The sequence below is a fragment of the Trichosurus vulpecula genome, chromosome 2 (assembly GCF_011100635.1).
Source record: "Trichosurus vulpecula isolate mTriVul1 chromosome 2, mTriVul1.pri, whole genome shotgun sequence".
Lineage (NCBI taxonomy): Eukaryota > Metazoa > Chordata > Mammalia > Diprotodontia > Phalangeridae > Trichosurus > Trichosurus vulpecula.
The window spans coordinates 420,916,600-420,939,600 of NC_050574.1; the positions used below are offsets into that span (position 1 = coordinate 420,916,600).

The 23,001-nt window shown below is 38.7% G+C and overlaps 1 protein-coding gene across 1 annotated transcript in view; it reads right to left on the reverse strand.

The window, feature by feature from the left end:
* Positions 1 to 23,001, reverse strand: part of ACE2 (angiotensin I converting enzyme 2) — a 60,013-nt gene that overhangs the window by 9,749 nt on the left and 27,263 nt on the right. Inside the window, exons 7-14 of the mRNA XM_036744843.1 lie at positions 19,397 to 19,494; positions 17,940 to 18,109; positions 16,770 to 16,996; positions 11,836 to 11,980; positions 5,110 to 5,208; positions 4,026 to 4,148; positions 3,406 to 3,578; positions 2,631 to 2,689 (exon numbers count right to left, since the gene is read on the reverse strand). Of these exons, the coding sequence (XP_036600738.1) occupies positions 2,631 to 2,689; positions 3,406 to 3,578; positions 4,026 to 4,148; positions 5,110 to 5,208; positions 11,836 to 11,980; positions 16,770 to 16,996; positions 17,940 to 18,109; positions 19,397 to 19,494 (1,094 nt within the window). The remainder of the gene's footprint in view (positions 1 to 2,630; positions 2,690 to 3,405; positions 3,579 to 4,025; positions 4,149 to 5,109; positions 5,209 to 11,835; positions 11,981 to 16,769; positions 16,997 to 17,939; positions 18,110 to 19,396; positions 19,495 to 23,001) is intronic.

Here is a 23,001-nt window from a genome sequence, read left to right on the forward strand (position 1 = left end):
AAGGTAGGTGCTGCTATTTTCCCCATTTTACAGTTGAGGAAACTGAGGCAAACAGAGGTCAAATGACTTGCCAAAGGACACAGTTAGCAAGTGTCTGAGGTCAGATTTGAACTCAGGAAGATGAATCTTCCTGACCCCAGGAGCCAGGCATGTGCCACCTAGTGGTCTCTGTGAGGATGAACTCTCAGAATATTATTTCCCTCCCCCATTTAGCAGGTAAGAATACTGAAGTGAAAACACTTCAATGGAAAATTCAAGGGCATCAGAGGAAGGAGAAATTGTAGCTCCAGGCTGGAAAAGAAATTCTTTTGACATTCCAACTCTTTAAGACATTCATATTTTTGAATTATCAGCATAAGAAAACTTACATGACTACCAGTCTTTCTATGAAATCTTCTCTTAGCAACAAGTGTCCAATTCTACTGATTTCATTTATCTAAGAATGGGTCTATGCTAGAGGTATCAAACATGGCACTCAGGGGCCCCACAATACTCTCTAGTGTAACCCAAACCAGATTAAAATGTGATTGGGAAATATTTAACAAAACAAATAAATTAATAAAAAATAAATATATAAACATGTGTGGTGCTTTATGTCAATATGCAGCCCACTGGGATCCTTATATATGGTTTTTTGGCTCCTGTTTCTATTTGAGTTTGACACCGCTAGTTTACATATTGCTGTTTGTCCTTTGTTCTCAAAGAGGACCGATGACATCACGAGGGTGATGTCTTGGCTTACGTGTGAATTGGATTTAAGTGAGGCAGAGCTGCACAAAGTCATCAGCTTCACTCTCTACTCCAGAGTCATGAGAGTCCAGGAGCGAGAGAAGAGTCAAGGTGACTGGTGATGGTCCCACTGGTCTACACAACATTCCCACCAAAGGGTGAAAAGGGAGACATTTAGCCAATAATTTGTCTACACTAGTCCAAACATGTAGTTTGCCTGATTTTTAAAGACTCACTTAATTGCACTGACTTCTTGGCATAGATGTATGGGGAGAATCACATAGGTTGGTTTGTTATTACTAATACCTCCAGAATGTTGCCTAGAACCAACTCTCTTTATTTTACAGATGATTTCAGACTGATTTCTATAGAGGTGAAGTGACTTGCTGAAGGTCACACAGGGAGTAAGTAACAAAGTTCTTATTCCAACTCAGGTTCTCTGACCCCAAATCCTGGGCTCTTGAGCCAGCTTGAAGAGACCATGCCAGTCCTGGATCCCTCTTCTGATTAACCTCCAATCACGCCTATATTTCAATCATTCTTTATTGGATTCTTAGAGCTAGAGCCTAATTTTTGCCATGTACCTGTATTATACCTGTATGTATACCTGTATTTTCGTTTCTAGTCGAGCCCTTAGGTAACTAGGGGAGGCAATGGATAGAGTGCCCAACTGGAGTCAGGAAGACTCATCTTCCTGAGTTCAAATCTGGCCTCAGATACTTGCTATCTGTGTGGCCCTGGGCAAGTCACTTTACCTTGTTTACTTCAGTTTCCCCATCTGTAAAATGAGGTGGGGGAGGAAATGCAAACCACTCCAGGATCTTTGCCAGGAAAACCCCAAATAGGGTCATGAAGAGTTAGGTACAACTGAACAAAACCTTAATCCTTATAAAATGTGCCATAACAAATATTGATTCTAAATACTAGAAAGATTCAAAAATGAAACTAATCTGACATATTTCTTGCTTCTCTGCCTGGAAGAATTATCTCAAATATGTATATCATTGTAAAGGTGGCTGGCTGACTAAGAGAAAATCTATTCCCTCTTCTAGTAAAATGATTGAAGCAGCATACAAGCCATCTTAAGGGTGGGTCATCAGCAGAATCTTTCTCTGATATGAATAATACCATCTTTGGGCCATCATTTGCATACTTTTCATTCTTTAGCATAGAAATCTCATTAATTACCATAACAACTTCAAGAGATTGTAGCAAATAATAACAATCATAATAACTACAATAAAAGCTCACATGTGTTAATGTCACTCTACTTAATGTTTTAGAAAGCTCTTTATATATATAACATTTGATCTTAACAACTTTATGAGATAAGGAGAATATTATTTCCTTCCCCCATTTAGCAGATAAGGAAACTGAAGCTCTGAGAGTTTAAGTGGTGTGTCCAACATGACACAACTTATGGCAGAGCTGAAACTTGAACCTATATCCTCTGATTCTAAGTCCAGGGTCTTTTCCAGTTGCTGTTTATTGTCAGACTCTCTGTGACCCTATTTGGTGTTTCCATGGCAAAGATACTGGAGGGTTTGCTATCTCCTTCTCCAGCTCATTTTACAGGGGAGAAAACTGAGGCAAACAGGGTTCAGTGACTTGCCCAGGATCACACACCTAGTGGGTGCCTGAGGCCGGATTCAAACTGAGGAAGATTGGATTCCAGGTCCCCGCACTCTATCACTGTGCCATCTTGCTGCTTTTCCAGTTCGCTTACCCAAAAAAAGCATCACCAGAGAAAATTAAATACCAAAGGAAAAAAGTCCACAGAGTGAAGTTATTAGAAGAGAAACATGGTTTCTACTCTTCTAGCTATACTGGTGCTTCTTTATCAAGTCCTCTTTTTGAATATATAACAAGAAAACAATAGAAGAACTATCCAAGGTACTTACTGCATCATCTCCAAGTGCTGATTTCAGACTTATCCTTACTTTGATGCTGTTGTCACTATCTGATTTAAAAGAAATGGCAAGGTTGAGAAGTATGAACATTACCAGGTCTGATCGTACTTTCATTTTTCCCCAGTGCTGGGATATGAAATAGAGAAGGAGGAAGGGAGGTAGTGAAGGCAAGCAAAGAGTTGTCAGATTTTTCTTTTGGCAACTTTAATTCTCTCTCTCCCACTTCTAAGATTGTGCACTTTCCAGAATGGCCTTCCCATGTTTTCTTCTACTTTCTGCTCTCCTTTTTTCTTCTTTCCATTTCCCTTCTCTTCTTTTCTTTATCCCTCTTTCCTTAATATGCAAAATGACAGATGTGTGGGGGCAACAGTTAGGATTAGGAGAACAATTATGGCTTCCCTCCTCTTCCTTCCCTCAGCTTCAAACTCTGGATCTTACAATATATTTAGTGCAAAACCAATGATTAGGCCAATAGAAGAATCACAGAACTTTTAAAGTGGAAAAGATCTTAGAAATCATCTGGTGAAGTTCCATCATTTTACAGATAAAGACTCTATTGGTAAATGTTTAATGAGCACCTACTGGGCGCACAGCATAGAACAGAGGATGCACACCATAAGAGACAATGCAACATTCATCCATTCATTCCCCAAATATTTATATACAACACTTACTCTGTGGAAGGTATTATACTATGTGGAATAACCAACTGGAGACAGTAGAAGGCAGAAGAGTTTAAGCCCTGAAATGATTATCTGGTACTTACAAGGACTCCAGGCAGCATCCCAACCCACATATGCATTCTTGTTTTCTTCTTTTAGCCATGTTAATAAGGGCTCAAAGTATTCAAGCAATGGTGTCGCGTCCATCGTTTTACTTCCTACAATATTTTCTAATGCTACAGTCCAAGGTTCTGATTTTCCCAGCGTCAGCATATCCCTATACATGAAAAGAAAGATGTTCAGAGCCATTTGGGAAATTATAAATCTGCAGCAAATGAACGATCCAAGTTAAGTTTCCTTCCTACTCACTGCCTCATGTAACTTTGTTACTGGCAGTTAAACAAGGTCCCTTGATTTGGGGGTTTTCTCCTATCCACATCTATCCATATCTCTCTGTCTTCTCTCTACATAGCAGTCAGAGCTAGCCCTGTAGCTGTGATAGACAGAGAGTGTCTTCTCCCAGTGAGATCCAGCCATCCAACGTTGTCCCCTCCTATTTCATTAAAAAACTGAACATTCATAGCACAAAGTAATGGGAGAAAGGACCTTGAGACAGGGCTCTTTTTCCTTTCCTTTTTCATAAAGGCAATCAAATGAAAAGCTAGACATGAAAGTGAACCCTACTAGACAAAGGAGGGATGGAAAAGAGGGTATAGCTTCTTACAGCAACTTTGAGCCAGCTGCAGTGGAATTGGTGATGTCACACTTATGAAGAGCAGCCGAAGGCTGAGCAACTCTACAAAGAGCTTCATGGAACTGGAATTGATAAATGGTCCTTGTAAAATATCTATACAAGAAACAAACAACAATCTCAATGTTAATTCCTTGAGGACAATCACAACTGGACGTGTAAGTTTAAGTTATACCTTACGTTCTCCCTCCTCCCACCACATACCCTGAAATCCAGTGATAATGGATACTGTTCCTCCATCTCCTGACTTCAGGCATTTCCACTGGCTGTCTGGGAGCCTCTTCCTCCTCATCTCTGCCTCCCAGCTTCCTTCAAGGCCCAGCTAAAATCCTGTCTTCTATCTCCTTTGGTTCTTGAGCTTCCCCACTCTGTTCTCCCATTTATCCTAATAAGCTTGTTTGTACATAGTTGTTTGCTTGTTGTCTCCCCCATTAGACTGTGAGCTTCTTGAAGGCAGGTGCTGTTTTTTGCCTCTCTTTGTATCCCCAGCACTTAGCACAGTGCTTGTCATGTAGAAGGTACTTTATAAATGCTTATTGACTGACTGACTGAAATTCGCATTGATCCTAGCAAAGGGTGCCCTTTCCAAACCACAGCTCCTAGAGAATACTCATTATGTTTCCTGCTGTTATGAACAATCATCCCCAGAAGCACTGAAAGACCTGCTTGGCAACAGACCTTCCACTACTTTGAGACAGTCTCTACAATATATGACTTGACCAGGAGCTACGGATTATGTTTCTTGATTTGTTCTCAATTAATGGAACCATCCTGAACAAATCGTTTCCATCCAAGGTTCACTTTTCCCCTCTCTAAAATGAGAGCGTTAAACTAGATTAGGGGTTCTTAACCTGGAATCCAGTGAACCTGGATGAGGAAAAATTACATATTTATTTCAACATAATTGTCTTCCTTTGTAATCCTATGCATTCTATTGTATGCATTTAAAAACATTCTGAGAAGAGGTTCATCAGTTTCACCTTCCAACTGCCATAGGGGGTCCACCACACTATAGTCAGAAGTATCCCATACTAAACAATGAGGTTGAAGACATTACCTGATGAAGGAATAATCATTAGCAACATGAAACAGAGTAGCAGGGTCACAGTAGGTTTCATCATGGGGCAGGGGCTCCACCACACCAACTATCTCACGCCTTGAGGAGAAAAGAAGGGAAGTTTATAGTGGGAGGAGTTTATACATCAGAAGGCCAAATAAATAGTTATTTGGGACAATGGATATTGCCTCATAAGCCAATGATGTTGATGTTGGCATGAGACAAAGCTTGGCAAACTATAGCTCATGGGTTAAATCCCTTTTTCTTAGCTTGTAAGCTAAGAATGGTTTTTACATTTTTAAATCCAATCAAACTTTATTTAAAAATATTAAAGCCATTCTTATCTCTTAGGTCACACAAAAACAAGAGGCTGGCTGGATTTGGTTCCAGGGGCCACAGTTTGTGGACCATAAGGGATCAAAGAGAGGCAGCAGGATATGAAGGTAGAAAGTTGACCTCAAGTCAGGAGAACCTAAGTTCAAGACCTCCTTCTGACACAAACTGTCTGTGTTACCTGGGCAAGTCACTTCTCAATGTCTCAAGCAATTCCCTCAGAAAGGGAGCTCTTTTTATACATCAAGCTAAAACTTAAAAAATAATTAATGTAACAGCTAAAATTTACTTTAAAAACCCAAATTTTAAAAATGAACCTTAAAGAAAGTTTTTGTTATAGTATCTGTTACTTTGTACCAGACATGTACAAATATTCAATTAATTTTCATGGTATTTATCTTTAACCAGATAATGAGCTAATCGACCAAAATGAACAAAACAGATTGAAGTTTTCTACCTTCCCATCCTAGAAAATGAGACACTCCCTAGGTGTTCTGGGATTCAATTCCTTGGTCTCATCATTATAAATAATTGATAAAGCCAAATTTGTGTTCAATGGACCAAATCATGAGTAAGCCTAGATACTGTTGGGATATTATCCTTCTTAGTTTGCTTTTTTACACATGCCAATTTTGAAAAGACTTTCCCATGAACAGCTTGTTACTTGTCAGATTGCAAATAGACTTGTAAAACTTCCAGAAGATGGAAGACAGAATCCAATCAAGACAATCTCTGGTGGTGTTTACAATGTTTACAATACAGTTAGGAACATATCTGCCATAACCCTGAAGCAATCAACTTAAACTTCCAACTTGTCCAATGATACTAAATTTATTGTCAGTGATTCTCGTATCATTCCCACTAATGTCTAAGCTCAGAAGTTTTCCCATTGCAATCACAATTTTACAAATTTCTTGTTCAAAATACAAGTTAGTGTCAGAGGTCACTGAGTTTGCTGTTATTAGGTTATTTCAGTTGTGTCCGACTCCCCGTTTGTGGTTTTCTTGGCAAAGGTACTGGAGTTCCCATTTCCTTCTCCAGTTCATTTTACAGATGAGGAAACTGAGGCAAACAGGATTAAGTGACTTGCTCCGGATCATACAGCTAGTGTCTGAGGCTGAATTTGAACTCAGGAAGGTGAGTCTTCCTGACACCAGGCCCAGCACTCTATCCACTGTGCCACCTAGCTGCACCCCTCCCTCCCCTCCCTGGAATTCAGGAGTGAGTAAAATGAAATAATTCTTTCCAACTCCTCAGGTCAATGTCAGGAGTCACTGAGTTTAAGGGTGAATAAAATGAAGAAATTCTTCCCAACTCCTCTTTTGTATTGTATCAAAATGATGCTAGGATTCAAATTTACCGTCAGTATAAGGGTGAGGTTGAAATCGTCTTATTTGGTTCTGGTTCCTTGACAAATTGACAACGTTTTTGATTGAATTAATAAATCAAAAGTGGGTAAGAGCAAGGTTTATCTACCTCCTTGAATCAATCAAAGCCAATGTGTTCAGAGACTTTGTTACGCCCTAAACAATTTGTATAAAAGGAAGAAGATACATCGATATCCAACAAAAAAGATATTCTGAATTTTTGGATTTAAAAGAAAGCAAGGAGCAAAGGGAGGAGTAAAAAGTGGCAGAGAAAGGAAATACTAAGAAGAGCCGTTGACTCTAATGCCATTTTAAAGAGGAGGCCCCAGGCTGAGGGAAGTCCCAAGAGAGGCTCCTGCTTTCCCCAACTTCTTCTCCTGAATCCTATCTATCAATAGTCCTCATAAACAAGCTGTTATCTTACACCCAAATGTTTCCAAGAAACTGAATTTTTGCCTCAACTACAAAATGGCAGGATTTGAATTATCCTTCCCTACATACATTTTTACACTGTCTTTGAAAATAGAAAAAAAAAGCTGAAAAGTAGTGTTTTGTTGTTTACTCACATCCAACTCTTCTTGACCCCATTTGGGGTTTTCTTGGCAAAGATACTGGAGAGGTTTGCCATTTTCTTCTCCAGCTCATTTTACAGATGAGGAAACTAAGGCAAACAGGGTTAAGTGACTCAGTCAGGGTCACAAAGCTATTAAGCATCTGAAGCCATATCTGAACTCAGGTCTTCCTGACTTCAAGCTCAGCACTCCATCCACTGCACCATCTAACTGCCCAAGGCTGACCAAAAACTTGCGATTGTTGGTACATGTCTATTATTCCTGCATCCTAGGAAGGCTGAGACTGATAGATCTCTTGGTTCAGGAGTTCTGAGCTTGAGTGAACTATGCCAGTTCAGTGTCCCATAAGTGTGGGATCAATGTGATGAGCCTCCAAGATATCTGAGGAGGGGTAAACCAGCCCAGGTTGGAAAGAGAGTCAGCTAAATCTCTACTATCAAGGAGTAGTGGGGATTAGGCCTATCAGGAGCCTCTGAGAGACATAGGAAAACCCAATCTTTAAAAAAATAGATTAAAAGTATTCTGGTCTACTTTTCCCCAAAAAGAAAAAAAAATTGCAAGCTTATCATCTCTCTCTGGGCACTTAGGTGATACAGTAGATAGAGAGCCAGGTAGGGCATCAGGAAGACTCATGTTCTTGAGTTCAAATCTGGTCTCAGATATTTGCTAGATGTGTGACCCTGACCAAGTCACTTAACTCTCTTTGCCACAGTTTCCTCATCTGTAAAACAAGCTGGAGAAATAAATAGCAAACCACTCCAGTCTCTTTGCCAAGAAAACCCCAAATAGGGTCACAAAGACTCAGACATAACTGAAATGACTTAACAACAACTTTCATCCCTGTCATTGCTACAAACAAATTGGGACATGGAGTTTGAAAAGCCTCACTCATTTTTACTACCAACTGGAGAATGGGGAGTAATATGTGAAGGGCAAAAGTTAACTTGATAAGATTCTAGGATTTATTTTAGCATCAGCAAGATGAATTGTTTCAATAATCTCTTGAAAAGCTAGAAAAAAGAAGGCATAGTTTTGCTTTACAGCAATGATTGTTCTTCTAACAGCAACTTCAAAGACTTCAGTTGGAACCCTATTTCTTGTGAAATCTATCCATTACTGTATTTTGCACAAGACTGCCCTCCATGAAGGTAAAATGAGTATACAGGGCACTAAAAAATCAAAGTTAGTTTGCAGAAGTAAAATTGACACATCCTGGCAACAGTTTGGATGGGGGTAGGTACGTGGTTGGTAAGATAGTGAGGCCTCAATGATAGGTTGGTGCAAGCCTGAGGGACTGGAAGGATGGTGCTGCCCTCTGTAGTAATAGGGAGGTAAGGAGGAAGGAAGGATTTAGGGGGAAAGATAACGAGTTATGTTTTGGACATGTTGAGTTTAAAATATCTACTGGACATCCAGTCTGAGATGTCTGAAAGGCAAATGAACATGTAAGATTGGAGGTCAGAAGAAAGATTAAGGTAGGATGGGAAGGTTTGAGAATCATCAGCATAGAGACAGCAATTAAATCCACGGCACCTGATGAGATCACCAAGTGGAAATAGTGTAGAAGGAAAAGAGAAGAGGATCCAAGATAGAACCCTGAGGGACACCTATACTTAGAGAGTCTGATTTGGAGCAGGAGACTGAGCAGGAGTGGTCAAATAGGTAGGAAGAAAACCAGGAAAGAAGGCTGTCCTGAAAACCTAGAGAGAAGAGAATACCAAGGAGGAGAAGGTGATCAACGGTGTCAAAGACTGGAGAGAGATCAAGGAGAATGATGATTGAGAAAAGGAATAATTGGTAATCAGTCAATTTAAAAATGCCAAGGATGATATTTAATGGTTTAAAAATAGACCGAGCATCAGCTGTTTATGGTATGTGAACAAACAAAATATTCAATTAGACTATGTTTTCTGTTGTCAAAATACGGCCCCAAAGTGGATATTTGATTGTGGTATTTATAGAGATGTCATCAGCAATTATTGAGACCATTTTTCTAATTAATAAAGACACAATCATTTGTTGTACAACATTGGGTGAAGCCAAAATTAAATCATTTTAGAGGTGATTATTCAGCATTTCAAGAAGATTGTTGCACATGCCTTGTCATTATAAAATCATGTTAATCAGATTAACAAGATTTAGAAATAAGCCTTTCTCAGAATCTCAGTATTCTCCAAATAGCTTTTTCACTGATCCCTGGCTAATTTCTCACCTTAGGCCAAACAGAACAAACTCACAATCAATGACTTCATTAGACTTTGGTTATATTATCATTCTTACTTAGACAAATGAGGCTGCTTGACCACATTCAAGAACACATCAATAGGTTTTTCTTCATTAAAATGTAACCATTAAAATTAATTTGACAGTTTTATTGACTTTTATAACATTTTTTAATTCTTCTGCTAATTTTGAAATCCCTTATCAATGCTGGATCCATGTGACTTTTATTTGGTGCATCATCAGAGAAAAAGAAATAGCAGTTAAAACAAAGTTATGTTAAACTCACATATACTTTTTGTACCAATTAGACGGAAAACCTTTTTTTTTTCTTCTGCTAAGAAACATAAATAGTCTAGGGTGATAAGGACAGCTAGAAAATTGAAACTGGCATTCTAATCTTTTTTTTTTAATATCACTGGCTGCATGTTACAATGTTTGACAATTTTGACAGGGACTAGCAAAATATTCTGTAGCTGTCAATAGCATGTGTATTGTTCAGCTGTTTCTCTATTGTCTTCCAAATGAGATTATAAACTCTTGGAGTGGAAGGATCATAGTCTTATAAACAGTGTCATAGAATTAGAGCTGAAAGGTTAGTTTGAAGTCATTTAGTTCCACATTTTTTAAAACAGATAAGAAAAACGAGGCATAGGAGGGAAGCAACTTGCCTAAAGGTGATAAGAGGCATAGATCAGATTTGAATTCGTATCTTTTGCTTCCAAATCTAGCCTTCCTCTCAGGGCTGGCAACTTAATAAATATAGGCCCAATCAAATTGCCTGTTGTGAATAAAAATACATTTAAGAGACAAATTGTGCATAAGGATCTCATAAATAAGCAAAGGTCAGACTTCTTGCCCTTGCTCATCTCTCTGACACCAAATCACATCATTAATTCTATCAATCTACGGAAAAGAATCCATTAAGCTAATCTGGATTCATGTAAATTGATTTTTCACTTTTCAACTGGTGTTGTAAGGCAAATTACATATTCTCAATGAAACTGGACTAAAAACTAGAACTAGATTATAGAGATAGAGCTACCTCTCTGGCCACAAACAAAGATTGACTTAATCAGAGATAAGTTTCATATTTAAAAAAAAATGGAACCAATTAGGAATTGGTTCCTAAAGCCAAATACTACAGACTTCTTGTTCAGTCATTCCTAACTCTTCATGACCCCATTTGGGGTTTTCTTGGCAAAAATACTGAAGCAATTTACCATTTCCTTCTCCAGCTCATTTTACAGATGAGGAAACTGAGGTAAATAGGGTTAAGTTACTTGCACAGCTAGTATCTGAGACCATGTTTAAACTCAGGTCTTCCATACTCCAGGACCAGAACTCTGTCTACCTAGCTGCTCTAGAAACAGACTATTTCAGGTCATGTCTTTAGTATTATAAAACTCTTTATAAAACTCTTTCCCTATGCTCCCATTCTTTTGTTCATGCTGCCCCATGATCCCCGCCCCTTCCTGGAGTTTCCTCTCTTCTCCTCTCTACTTGTCTAAACCCTCTATGACCCAGTTCAAGCCCAACCTCTACTATGAAGCTTTTTTGGACTCACCTAGCTTACAATGATTCTCTCTCTCTCTCTCTCTCTCTCTCTCTCTCTCTCTCTCTCTCTCCGTCTCTCTCTTGTCTCTCTCTCTGTCTCTGTCTCTCTCTCTTTTCCCTAAATTCCTGTATCATCGATTGTCTACATCACTCCTGGGCACTTACACACTGCCTTGTATTATTATTATCTCTTTATATGTATGTATCTTACCTCAAGAATAAGCTAATATTTGGTCAGTAAAAGCATCTTATTGATGCCAATGAGATATAAAAATAACACAAGAAAGGCTTCTCATATTGTTGCATAGAGCCTCTGTGTTGAATTTATGGGGAAACATATACAGGAATTAATGATACTAAATGAGAAGGCCAACTATGGCTTTTGATCTGCATCCATGGAGTTAGTACCTGTAGATACACCAAAGTACCAAAAACTTCTACCTCTCCAGCTAGACTGTAAACTCTTTGAAGACAGGTATCTTTTTTTCTTTTATTTCCCTATATAAGCCCCTAACACAGGGGTGGGGAACTTCACATTTAAGTTTGGATTCAGTCAAAGGGCCGCACTTGAGGACCTAGAGCACCACATGTGGCCTCGAGGCTGCAGGTTCCCAACCCCTGCCCTAACAAAATGCCTGGTCCCGTAGCAAAGGCTCAGGAAATACCTGTTAACTTACTTCATCTCCCACCACTTTTTCATCCATTCATCTTTGGGAATTTCACCCTTGAAGACCAACCATCTCCACTTCTCCAGCATGTAAGTAAAGGGCATTGTTCCAACAATGGTGAGGGCTTGCTTGAACAGGAAATTTATATCTGTATCTGAAAATTAAAATGGCAAAAGAGTAAACATTAAGATGAGGATGCCAACTGATGCTTTGAATTAAAGAATGTCTCATCACAAATACTAATTACTCTTCAACACATACTTTTTTTTCTATTAGATTACAATAAGCCATATGCAAAATTATACAATCAATTCTTCATTATCTTTTATTACATAATTAATTTTATTTTTGCAATTAGTTTCTACCTTCTCCCTATCCCATTTTTCACCAGAACTAATGAACATTTTTGAATTGTGGTATTGGAGAAGACTTTTGAGAGTCTGTTGGACAGCAAGGAGGTCAAATTAGTCAATATTTGAAATTAATTCGAGCTATTCCCTGGAAGCTCACATACTGAAGTTGAAGCTTGAATAGTTTGTCCACATAATGGGAAGACAAGACTCACTGGAAAAGACCCTGATGTTGGATAAGATTGAAGACAAAAGGAAAGGGGGACAGCAGGGGATGAGATGGATAGATAGTATCATAGGAACATGAACTTGGACAGACTTCAGGAGACAGTGGAGGACCTAGTTTGCGATGGTCCATGGGGTCACAAAGAGTCTGACACAACTAAACGACGGACCAACAAAGTGAACACTAGCCTGAACCGTCACCTACTTTCCCTGACCTTTTAAAAATCCTCTGATGGAGGTACCAAAAAGGAAAGAATGAAGCATTTATTAAGTACCTACTATGTGGTAGGCACTACAATAAGCCCTTTCCAAATATAATCTTATTTGATCTTCACAACAACCTTGGGAGGTAGATGCTATTAAGCGACTTGCTCAGGGTCACAAAACTACCAAGTTTGTCTAAGCTAGATTTGGACTCAGGTCTTCCTGACTCTTTATCCACTGAGCCAGCTAGCTGCCTCCAGTAATTAAATAGTTTTAAAAAAGTTATAATCATAGCATTGTAGGCTCTTAGAGATCATTTGAATCACATCTTTTTATGGATAAGAAAATGGAGGCAGAAACAAAAGATAAGGAAGAAAAAGGCAGGATCTTAGCCTACCTGGACAATTGGTCCCTGAACAATCAAGGACTCACCTTCCTATCTACTAAGCTTCTTTCTGCTAACAGGTCCAAAATGCTTTCATCTTAAAATACCCCTGCAAATATCATCCCTATACACACATTGCCACATGGCTTGCCTAATATCATAGTGACTCTCCCTTCCCAGAAGATGAAGGTGGAGTTTCTGGCTCCCAGATGAATGATTTAGTTACTAGACATGCTCTCTCCCTATTTCAGTGAAATGTGTCAAAATCTACAATGTTCTTATCTGCAGCAATGGAAGATCTTAAATATAGTAGAAAAGGGACAATGTCACATAGGGAAAATTACGGCTTGGAACTAAGAAGGTCTTTGCTTGAATCCCCAATCTTCCTCTCTCCTTTACTAACTGTACACAATTATAGGATTTATACCTGGAAGGAGATTTAGATGCCATCAAGTCCAATCCCTTTATTTTACAGCTGAGGAACCTGTAGCCATAGAGATCCAGTGTATTGCCTAAAGTCCCACAGGCAGTAACTCAAAGAGCCAAGATTCCTCTGACTCCAAATCTGGTGCTTTTCTCATTTCACAGTGCATGAAAACCACTTGCAAACCTTAAAATGCTATAAAAATGTTAGCTATTATTATTATTACTACTACGTCATTCTGCTTATTACTAAGTCATACTGCCTCTTGCTAAGCTTTATTTTCCAAATTATCCAGGAAAAAAAGATAACATCTCACAGAACTGCTTTGAGTATCAAATGAGACCAGATATGTGAAAATATTTTGTAACGAGAAAAGAACTATTTTAATGTCAATTAAGATTAAAACAAATCATTGCCTCTAGGGTTGGTCGAGTAATGAGTGGTCAGATCTTGGAATTACATCAATGAAATGGTAGTAAAACCAGTTTAAGAGTATGACTACCCTCATTGCCCTTTTTCCACTGACATACTTCGCAGCAGTATATGAAGATGTCACTATTGGCCCATCACCAAGAGCATATGGGCTCAGAATGTTCTGGAGGCATTTTTTGTTTGTTTGTTTTGCAGTCACCATGATAGGGTTGTGCTGATCCAGCTGTAACTTCATCCATTCCCAGGCACCCCTTGTGAACTTTCCAAATATTATCTCATTTAATCCTCACAACAACCCTGGGAGGTAGGTGTTATTATGATCCCCATCTTATAGTTCAGGAGACTAAGGCAAATAGAGGCTCATTGGGATGGCTGGCCCAGGTTAGGCATGTACTGTATGATAGTATATGGCATCAAAGGAAAACAATCCATTTCTCACTCACCACCCCCAAGTGTATGATGTTGACTTCCTTAGCATAACACTCACCAACAGAATTAGATTTTGTTCCTTTAATAGCTAAGGCCTAAGAGAAAGAGAGGAAAAAGTTTAGAAAGAGAAAAGGCTATAGAAGGAAAAAGAAGGCTCTATCTGTCTGATACAGCACACTTTTAATGGTTATTCAATGAAGGGCCCTTAACTGAAGTGGAAGAAGTTGTGATAGCCTGATTTAGGAATAAGAGTTTTTATATGTATTTAGTATGTTTCATTAAGAGTAATAAAAAGTTCTTAAGTATCAGTAATAACTCCATAAGAAAGCTTTCCTTGGATGGTTTATTGGGGAAAAACAACAAAAAATCCTAAAATTTACCCCCATAACCTCATGCAGCATTTTATCTTGCATTCTTTTAATGTATCTGAGTTACCTGTATATGTATCCTTTCCCCTTATCAAGAGGCTTAATAAAAGCCTTTATTATGTGCTAGGTCTTAATTAATCTATAATTTCCTTAAGGAAATAGTTCAAGTCCCATTTATAAATTTTTTTATCTCCCCATTACCTCTAGCATATTATTTTGCACACAATATTTAGATAGGTAAGTAGATAGATAGATAGACAGACGGATGGGTGAATAGATAGATAAACATTTATTAAACGGTCACTAGGTGACCTGTGCTAAATGCTGGAGATAAAAATACAAGTAAATAATATAATTGCTGCCCTCAAGGAGCTCACAGTCTAATGGGAGAGTGGGGACTGGAAAAGAAGCAAGTACGAGTGAGGCTCATATGTATTTAAAAAAATTAATAAATGTCTGTTGAACAGAATTAAGTTATAAAAATCTGGCTTCTTGTCTTGATTCTGCCATTAAAATGTTATGCATCCCATAGGATAAATTCACTTAATCTCTCATTTGTAAAATGAAGAGGTCTGGACTTGGTAATCTTTAACTTTCCTTCTAGCTCTAATTTTCAATGAATATCTAAGTGCCCCAGTAGATTGTGCTATGTGACAAGGTTTGTAGTTTTAAGGTAGAAGGCAAAAATGAAAAGAAGAAAAATTCTCTCCTTCTCTCCTCTGGATCCTACCTTTGAAATGCAGATATGGCCATACTTCCTAAATCACACCTTTTCCTGCTCACCTTATAAACCTACTCCTTCATCCTGGTCCTCACTATGCTTAGCATGCCAGATAAGAAAACAATACAAAAGAACACTTAGCTACCAAGCACTTTTCTCCTCACTACATTGCCAAAGCTATCATCAGTTCATGGTTTCAGCCAAGGAGAAAATAAAATGGAGGAACCATATCCCAATAACTTAGTCTTCTCTGCTATTAAAAGGTTTATGAGCATTATTAATAAAAAAATCAAAACTGAATACAGACTGAAGCATACTATTTTTCACTTTCTTATTTTAATTTTTCAGAATTATTCTTGTACAAAATGACTAATATGGAAATATTTTACATGATCACACATATATATATGAACTGTATCAAATTGCTTACCATCTCAGGGAATAGAGAAATAGAATTTAGAACTCAAAACTTAAAAAGAAAAACAAAACATGCAATTGGGGGGAAAAATAAAATACTATTAAAAAATTAAAACCCACAAAGATTATATAGCTGAAGTCCCCAGGTGAGTACAGAGAGAAGCCTTTCCCTTTTGCCCCAATCATCTGTCAAAACCTTCAAGCCCTACCTCCTTAGAGATTCAAATAAGGGAGTCAGTAACACACAATCTCTGTCTCTCTCTGTGTGTGTCTCTGTCTCTGTCTCTCTCTCTTTTTCTCTCTGTCTCTGTCTCTGTCTCCCCCTTCAATCCAACATTTCATTGCTTCCCTTGTGCTCACTCTCCTTCAATGAAACTAAAACCAAACTTCCTGCACCAACCCATCTTCTTCTTGAGCTCTCCCTGTCCTTCCCCTCCAAATCAGATTTATCCTCTCCATCAGAACTACAGTTCCAGACGTCTATACAACTAGGCTCAAGAAGCCGTCTCCTGCCTGCAGTACAGTATCCTCAAAACCTGGTTACATAAGCTTAAAAATAATCTCACCTGGGCTCTGCCACTAATTGTATGATCATGGGAAAATCACAATATTTCTCAAGGTCTGAGTTTCCTCATCTATAAAATGAAGGGCTGGATGAGATGACCCCCAAGGCTACCTCCCAGCCTACCTCCCTACCTACCTACCTATTCTTTGACTAGATGATCTCTGGGGTCTCTTGAAGCCTTAACACGCTGGGACTCTATTATTTCTTCTGTTATATGGAGACAGAAGTAACAACAACAAAAAAGGAAAGGAAGACTTTTAAAAGCAGTGAAAGCCTTTCAAAGAAAACTCATTAGGTCATTTTACAACCTCTTTCTTTCGAACTCTAGCAGATCAATGGTTATAGATGTTTTATACGGCTGTCTTGGATATAGGGTATCTCTCCATCATTGGGGGAAAAACAAAAAACAATGTGAAAATTTACCAGGATCCTCCTGAAAAGTTGATGGCAGGAGACCAAGGGCTTGTAAATGTGAAGGTGTGGCTGCCGAGAGCGACATGATTTCTCCAACTGCCTCATGGAACCCTTCATTGGCCCCACTTCTCAGCAGAAAAGGTTGGGAAGCATATGCCATGTCATACTCGATGTGACCCATCTCATGATGGGCAGTCAGAAAGTCATCCATCGTCACTTTTGTGCACATCTTAATCCTGCATTTTAGTGAAGAATGAAACTCATTAAAGTGAATCACAAAATGTGCATGCCATCTGATCCAGAGATCCTACTGCTTAGCCATACACTCCCACAAATTCAAAAATAGAAAGTTCCTATATACGCCAAAATATTTATAGCAGCACTTTCTGTGGTAGCAAAGAAATAGAAACTAAGAAGGTGCCTATCAATTGGGAATGGGCCTAGCACATAGTGGTACATGGATGTAATGGAATATTACTATGTCCTAAGATGTCATGAATATGAACACAAAAAAACATGGGGAGATTTTAAATGAAATAACACAAAGTTAAGTAAGTAGAATCAGGAGAACGATTTACATGACTATAACAGTGAAAATGGAAGGAAAAAAAGAGAAAGAACCTGTCGAGAAATCTGTCAAATCATAATGACAAAGCTTAGAACCAAAGAAGAGATTGAAAGGACCTGCCCTTCACTGAAGAAATGCTGGACCATGGATGGAACACCGAATATACTGTCATGCTCAGCTGATGTTTCAGTTAGTTCTAGAAGACTATTTTTTCTCTTTTTTTCTCTTTCTTTTTTTACTATCTGTTACAAGGGTTAACTCTCTGGTTAGGAGAATGGAGGATAGATTTGTAAATGAAGGTGATTTGAAAACAAAAGTTATAAATGCAAATTAAAGGGAGTTACATTCTTTATCACAAAGCAGTTGCTTGGAGCTTGGGTTTTATAAATGATATATTTTTAAAGAAGCCTGACAGCAGCCTTTCAGGGTCAGCAACCCTACAAAAATGCTGTCAGGCCAACAAAATAGACACTGATCCCATATACACTTACTTCCTCTGCCTCCGAACAATGTTACATCTTTCTACCAGTCTCTTGACCACTGCGCTGATAAAACTAGGTTAATTGTCCCAACTAAACTCTCTGAGAAACATGAGCATCAGATACCAATACCTGAAATCCCCTTTTCCCAGATCCCAGGCTGTAGGGTGGCAAACCACTTTTCTGCCATCATTAGGCTCTGTGAGCATTGAGTTGCTCCAGAAGCCCTCCGTCATATTAAAGAGGCCAACGGATATAAAGAATTCCTCAGCTTCCTCAAATATCCTTTGTGCATCCCAATTCTGAAGGATTTAAGAACATCACATTAGTATGTAGACAGTGTTTAGGGAAGGTTCATAAACCATTTGTGGTTTAAAAGGGGATACGATGGTACTTGGGATTCTGCAGATCCCATGGCCTGAGGGGAAGCTGGATACAACACAGTGGCATGTGGGATAACCTAGACTTTGGAACTTTGGGGAGAGAATGGGATGGGCTGTGGAGAAACCACATCTGGACTCTGCCAACTTTGATAACTCTGTGGATCCGACACCACGGGAATGGGCTTTGCCTATGAGTGATCATCTAACTCTAAGATCCAACTGGATTGATCTGAAGAAACATCCAAGAGTAACTTTAAATCACAGAGAAAAGTTACATTTTCATGTTTTGTTTTGTTTTGTTTTTTTCCCATTTGTCCTCTCTCTGGGTGAGGATTCTGCTAAGTGGGTAACAGCAAAGAGGCACCATGGTACAATAGACACAGATCTGACCTTAGAGCCATGAAGATCAAGCCCCTCTGATACATATTGGCAGCATGACCTTGGTCAAATCATTAAGCTCCCAGTGCTCTTGGCAACCCTCAGAGGCTACATACAAGATACAGAAGTAGTGACCTCACTTAACAGAGAGAGATTTCTTTCATCTGGGATTTCCCAATATGAATGAACTCACAGATCTAATCACTATTCTTGAATAATGGGTCCAAAAGATGACATCTCAAAGGACTTCTGGTCTGATTTTCCTTGTGAATGGACCCACGTCACCTTGGCTATTGTTGCTTGCTATCTAATCAATCTAAGATGAATGATTGTGTGGATGCCAAATCAAAACTCACTAGGGAAAGGGAGCTATCCACTCCAAGGACAAGTTTCTTGGCTTTAATTTCGTATAAATTAAATATTAGTAAGTATCTAAAGCTGTCCAAGTGGTATTCTTATGTTCTGCTCTATGAATGATTGTTAAACGATTATTAACCATCTTGTAATACTGATGTCAAACAATCAGTCAAAGCAATGTCTTCTTTGGAAAATATGGGGAAATCTGAAATTGAATGTCGTGAAGCAAGGATCAATACTATACTTATTTTTCAAGGACCTCGAGCCCAATGATTCTGAGAGCCGAAATATCAATACTATCTAATTTTCCAAAGGAAAAATGCCACATCAGGGAAAATCTTAAATTGGTCTAGAAATCTTTATACATTTTGACACTGCTTTGCATTTCAATGACTAGAACAGGATAGGCAGGAGAGCATTAAAAAATAAGATGAAGCCAAAATTTAAGTACAAAAATTGTGTTCAACCTACCTGGTCCTTCATGGCCTGAGTCACATCAATGTTTGGTTTTTCTGAGTAGGGCACTGTCAGTGAATATAGATTTGTCCAAAATCTGCCCCACATGTCACCTGTAATAAATAAAAACCCAGCAAAGCACATAAGAAAGGCAACCGAAAAATAATCACAGTTTCTAAGTAATGCTTGAAGTAAGAGGGTTCATGACACTCCAGGCCTTGTTACGACTTTTAAAAATTCTGCTTTCCTACTTGCCCACTCACCCTCCGGGCCCCCACCTTAATCACCCTCTTGTTCTCTCTTTCCTTATATTTTTTCTGCCATCCCATAAAACCATCAAAGCAGGTAAAATAAAGTTTAAAATAATCAAAATTACATGGAAATATTGGAATGATTCTGTTCAGAGGCTTCCAATGAACTATTAGGCCCTTCTCAGCTCAATGCAGTTTATGTTGTAGGGAGCTCTTTCTACTCAGAACTTCTACTCTTTATATTCCAGCATCCCTTGCTCAAACGATACTCACTAAATAAAGTCCTTTTGAGCAGGACTATTTCATTTTTCTTACTCTCTATGCACAGTGTTTTCTTTGTACATAGTAGACAATAGTATATAACCCAATGATGTGCTGTATGTCTGTTGTCCAGTTCAGCTAAATCCTGAAAGGCTCATGAAGGGATTGACTTCAAGGTAATGATTTTTTAAGCCAAAGCAAATTTGAATGGTCACCTCCTTTGTCACAGAGGGCATGTAATCAGCATCAGTAGAAGGAGTACTCACATCTACAAAGTTGCAGATTAATGTACTGAAAGACTATTTGCTGATAATTATTAATGATAATAAATAATAGAACCCAAATTTCCAGCCAAGTTTGGGGAAACTTGCATTAGAATTCTCCTAATTGATGGAGAGAATGTTGACAGGATATTCCTTTGCCTTCATGGGGGAGAGAGTTAGCAAGAAAACTTTGAAAATAAGAGGCATTCTTCATTACTTCTTCAAGAGAGATATATATGCCTTCAGATAGATTCTCTGTAGTGGGAAAAAAGAGACCCTTTCTGGTGTGTAGGGAGAGACAGCTGCTCAATATGTCCCTGATTTCTAGCATGCCTCCATAGAGATGTCAGGGGAATTTCCTCTTGGGTAAAATTAGGGTCTCTCCATTTATTGAGCTATCTCATTCCAAGAGGGGATGTTCATTAACTATGTGTGTTTGCTATTATATTCCAATCTGTGTAACTCCAATTTCTGTTTTCTATTGCTTGGATAAATGGATTTATTCACTATTCAGTATTTGAACCCAGGTCTTCCTGGTTTTGAAGCCAGTTGTCTACATCTTGCAAAACTCCCTGTGTAGTGGTAGTAAAAACCAGATTAAAATGTAATTGGAAAGTATTTAACAAAATAGATAAATAAAATAAATGAATATAATAATATTTAATATAATAATATATAATATAATCATATAACATATTATATAATTAAAAGTATAATAATATTTAAAATAAAATAAACAAAATAAATAAAAATGCAGTAGATAATGTTAATTCGTAGCTTTCTGAGTCAATATGTGGCCCACAGGAATCCCTGAGTTTAAAGCCACTGTACGATACCATGCTTAGATAATAATGCGGTTATTATCATGACCATTTTAGATATGAAAAGATAAGAAGTCGATTGTCCATAGTTAAAATGTTAAGTGTCAGAGCCAGAATTTGAACTCATGTCTCCTGACTCTACAGCCAAAGCTATTCCCACTGTGTTAGCTATCTTAAGTTGTAAACTTCAAGAGGGAAGGGCCAATTCCCTCCCAGCAGAGCACAAGATTACCTAGCACAGAAATGCTCCTGCTCTCCTAGATCTGTCCACCTGTGCACACTCCATGCCCCCAACTTCTCCCATGCCTGAAGCCAATGACAGGAAGGGGGCCCATAGTATAGCATGCAGTGAATTCTGGGACATAGCCTTCCCTCCCCTTTGAGCTTATGTGGAACAGTGGTAGTCTATAGGTATCCATGTCTTAGGAACTGCTGGTGAACCACATTCCCTACTCAGGACAGGGCTAATAACTAGCAGAGAATACTGACAGCCTTAGACATTTTGAATAATTGCCACCCAAGTGCTTAAAATGAGGCAGAACAAGTAGTTTCTGGACAAATAAAAATATTCACAAAGGGAGGCACCCATCCTTCATGTTGGAAGTAATAGTGTTCCGGTAACCTCACCTGAACTCAAGGTTGGTTATGAGGATTCTCATGAAACTAAAATTCACAGGAAGCTATGATAGGTAATATTGTATTACTGTATGTATTACTGTAATATTGCATATATACAGGCAATAAGTTTAATTAGAGGATAGTTCTCAATCTGGCTGTATTCAAGCCAGATAACTAGAACTTTTGAAAATTCTGATCTATTCTTTGCTTGCAAGAAGAGAAAGCTTCTATGGTTATTTTTTTGGGGGGTCGGGAGGTTTTTCTCACCTTGCAGCTGTACTGAAAGCAAGACAGCACATCTTGCTGGGAATCTCACTTTAACCACCTGTACAGTTTGGTAAGTGGCAGCTAGGTGGCACAGTGGATAGAGTGCCAGGCTTGGAGTCAGTTGGACTCATCTTCCTGAATTCAAATCTGCCCTCTGACATTTACTAGCCTACGTGACCCTGAGCAAGTCACTTAACCCTGTGTGCCTCAGTTTCCTCATCTGTAAAATGAGCTAGAGAAGGAAATGGCAAACCACCCTGGTATCTTTGCCAAGAAAACCCCAAATGGGTTACTGTTAGTTGGACATGACTGAAAAATGACCGAACAGCAAGAGTTTAGTAAACTGACTGAAGAGGGCAGCAGAGAACAATACCTGAAACCTGAATTGTAAATTAATAGCAGGGAGCCTCCTGCCATTCCTCAACCAGGGGAATCTTCATACCCGGGACTTCTTTAAAAGGACAAAGAGACATTTAGAATCTTTGGAGCAGGGGCTGCCTACTAAAGACTTTTAGATTTTGTATCTCTTATTTATTCAATAAAACTTTCTCCTCCAATATAATAAATACTTTCTTTTGCAATACCGTGAGCTAAGTGCTTGGGGGATGCAACACAGTGAGGTTTTTTTTTTTTTTTAAGTGTACTAGGTGAAGGAATGGGTGCCGAAAGAAGTGGGGAAAAATCTCTAGATTGACTACCCCCACTAAACATAAGGTGCTCGAGGATAAGAGTCTGTTTCATTTTGGTATCTCTACTTCCTTGCACAGTGCCTGGCACACCATAAGGGCTTAATAAATGCTTGCAGATTTGGCTGATTGGTGAGAGACCTTGACCCAAGGGTTCCAGATACAGGACAGAACTACTCCTATTGGTCTTCTCGGAGAAAGGGGCATTTTGTGAGGGATGCATTTTGAGCTGTGGCTTCCTATTCCTATTGGCCTCCTCTGAGAAAGGGGCATTTTGTGAGGGATGCATTTTGAACTGTGGCTTCCTTCTGGTACTAAATCCATTTGAGTCATGGAACTCATCAAAGATTTTTACCTCAGATCTATAACTAGCAGCTTTGTGATGTGCTTGCAGAAAGCTTCATAAAACTCAACTTGGGGACAAACCTGCAGAATAAGAGTTCTCAAATCAAC